Source organism: Myotis daubentonii, chromosome X, assembly GCF_963259705.1.
Source record: "Myotis daubentonii chromosome X, mMyoDau2.1, whole genome shotgun sequence".
Taxonomy (NCBI): Eukaryota; Metazoa; Chordata; class Mammalia; order Chiroptera; family Vespertilionidae; genus Myotis; species Myotis daubentonii.
Window position 1 is genome coordinate 138,520,908 of NC_081861.1, and position 1,973 is coordinate 138,522,880.

A 1,973-nucleotide genomic window follows, 5' to 3' on the forward strand; every position below is an offset into this window, starting at 1 on the left:
AGATGAATGTTATGATTGCTGGGCTTTGTTTGGGGCTATTTAGTGTTAAACACAATTAAAAACCCAAATGCATCCAGAGTTAGATGCTAAAGCCATACACAGAGCCAGCTCAAGCCTTCAGGAGATGAGCCCTGGCATCCCTCGTAATTCCTCAAAAGAAAGACATGATCAGCATAACACATCCATAATCCCCAAACATTCGTTCTTTTTTTGAGGATGTGTAGTATAGGTTGACGAACCTCAGGAGATCAAACAATGAGAATGCTGGCCATTGAAATGAAAACTATTTCCAGTGATGTCTTTGAGCCTTGTCTACTGGGGTTGGGTGAATATTTTCAGGCTTACGGTCCTTTGCTTTTTATTTCTCTGTGTAATATATTTTTATGAGAGGCCCAGTGCACGAATTCGTGCACCAGTGTAGTCCCTCAGCCTGTCCTGCGTGATCGGGCCAAAACCGACTCTCTGAGATCTCCCAAGGGGTCCCAGATTCTGAGAGGGCAGAGGTCAGGCCAAGGACCCCACCGGTGCCACATTTGGTCTGGGGAGGGACATGATAGGTTGGTCAGCTGGGGAGGCACCTTGTGAGGGCACCAGGGTTTGTCCAGCATGTCTCACTCAGTCGCGATCAGCCAGACTAGAGCAAAAATCTGACCTACCAGTCTGAACGTCTTGTCCGTGGTGGTCCATGCGTGTCATAGTGAGCAGTTTAGCAAACTTAGTATTTCATTTGAATATTATGCTTTGCTTGGTTGAACAGATGACCAGTCAACTTGACACTTAGCATATGAGGATTTTATTATATAGGACTGATTTCATAGAGGAAGGGAGCGAGAAACATCAATGATGAGAGCGAATCATACATCAGGTGCCTCCTGCACACCTCCTACTGGGGATCGAGTCCACAACCAGAGCATGTGCCATTGACCAGAATCGAACCTGGGACCTTCCAGAGTCCACAGTCCAATGCTCTATCCACTGAGCCAAACAAGATAGGGATGATTGGTTAATTCTTTTCTGTGCCCGGAGCAGGAATTGAACCGTGACCTCTGCGTTCATAAGTAGTCCCTCAACCACTGAGAAACACCAGCTTGGCTGAAAATGCTTTTATTGATTTGAGAGAAAGGGAGAGAGACAGAGAGAGACAGTGAGGCAAGAGAGAGAGAGAAAGAGAGAGAGAGGGAGAGAGAGAGAGAGAGAGAGAGAGAGAGAGAGAGAGAGAGAAAGGAGAAGAAGGACAAGAACAAGAACAAGAAGAAAGAAAGAGAGTGAGAGAGAGATCAAGGTGCCCTCACCCCAAGGGGGTAGCAGATAGAACAACAGAGCTTACTAAAATGGTGAACAGAACTATACACTTCCCACCAGCAGCCCAGCAGGACTGGGGCTCAGGTTGACAAGAGCCAAGGACCCCATCACATGGCCTACTAGTCATCCATCAGCTCAAGGATCATTTCCTCCATGTCATCCTCCTTGACGTGGTTCACGATGCGCCAAAACCGGCCCATGGAGTCCAGGTACTGGCTATCAAGGTGCAGCATCCACATCGAAGGCATGGTGCTCGAGGTCAGCAGGCTGGTGGTGAGTGCGTTATGACCACTGGGGATCTTCATCTGGCACAACCGTACTTGCAAGACACCTCCTGTGTCCATGACAAAATGCATCCACATGCGCTGGTTCTCGTCCTCATACATCAAGGGCCCAAGGTTACTCAGGTACATGGGGTGCGAGGTGAGGTGCACCTTCAAGGGGAGCTCGGCCATGACCCCTCCGTGGTCCAAGGAGCAACAGCCACAGCTTCACAGAGCGTCTAGCTTCTTCAGTCCTGGCATCGAAAGTCAGGGGGTGGGGTCTCCAAATGTATTTTACCTCGGCTTTTATATTTATGGTTCTTACGGTTGTGTTTGTGGTTGCCATTGGTTTATTTTGCAAATTTATAAATCTCAAATTTTCTTTCTTTTCAGTTTTAGAGCCCTCTT

The 1,973-nt window shown here is 47.9% G+C and overlaps 1 protein-coding gene across 1 annotated transcript; it reads right to left on the reverse strand.

Moving 5' to 3' along the window:
• Positions 1–1,421: 1,421 nt before the first annotated feature.
• On the reverse strand, positions 1,422–1,757 carry LOC132223740 (protein p13 MTCP-1-like). The gene has a single exon (XM_059678765.1). It carries the CDS (start codon positions 1,755–1,757, stop codon positions 1,422–1,424), a length of 336 nt encoding a protein of 111 aa, XP_059534748.1.
• Positions 1,758–1,973: the final 216 nt, after the last annotated feature.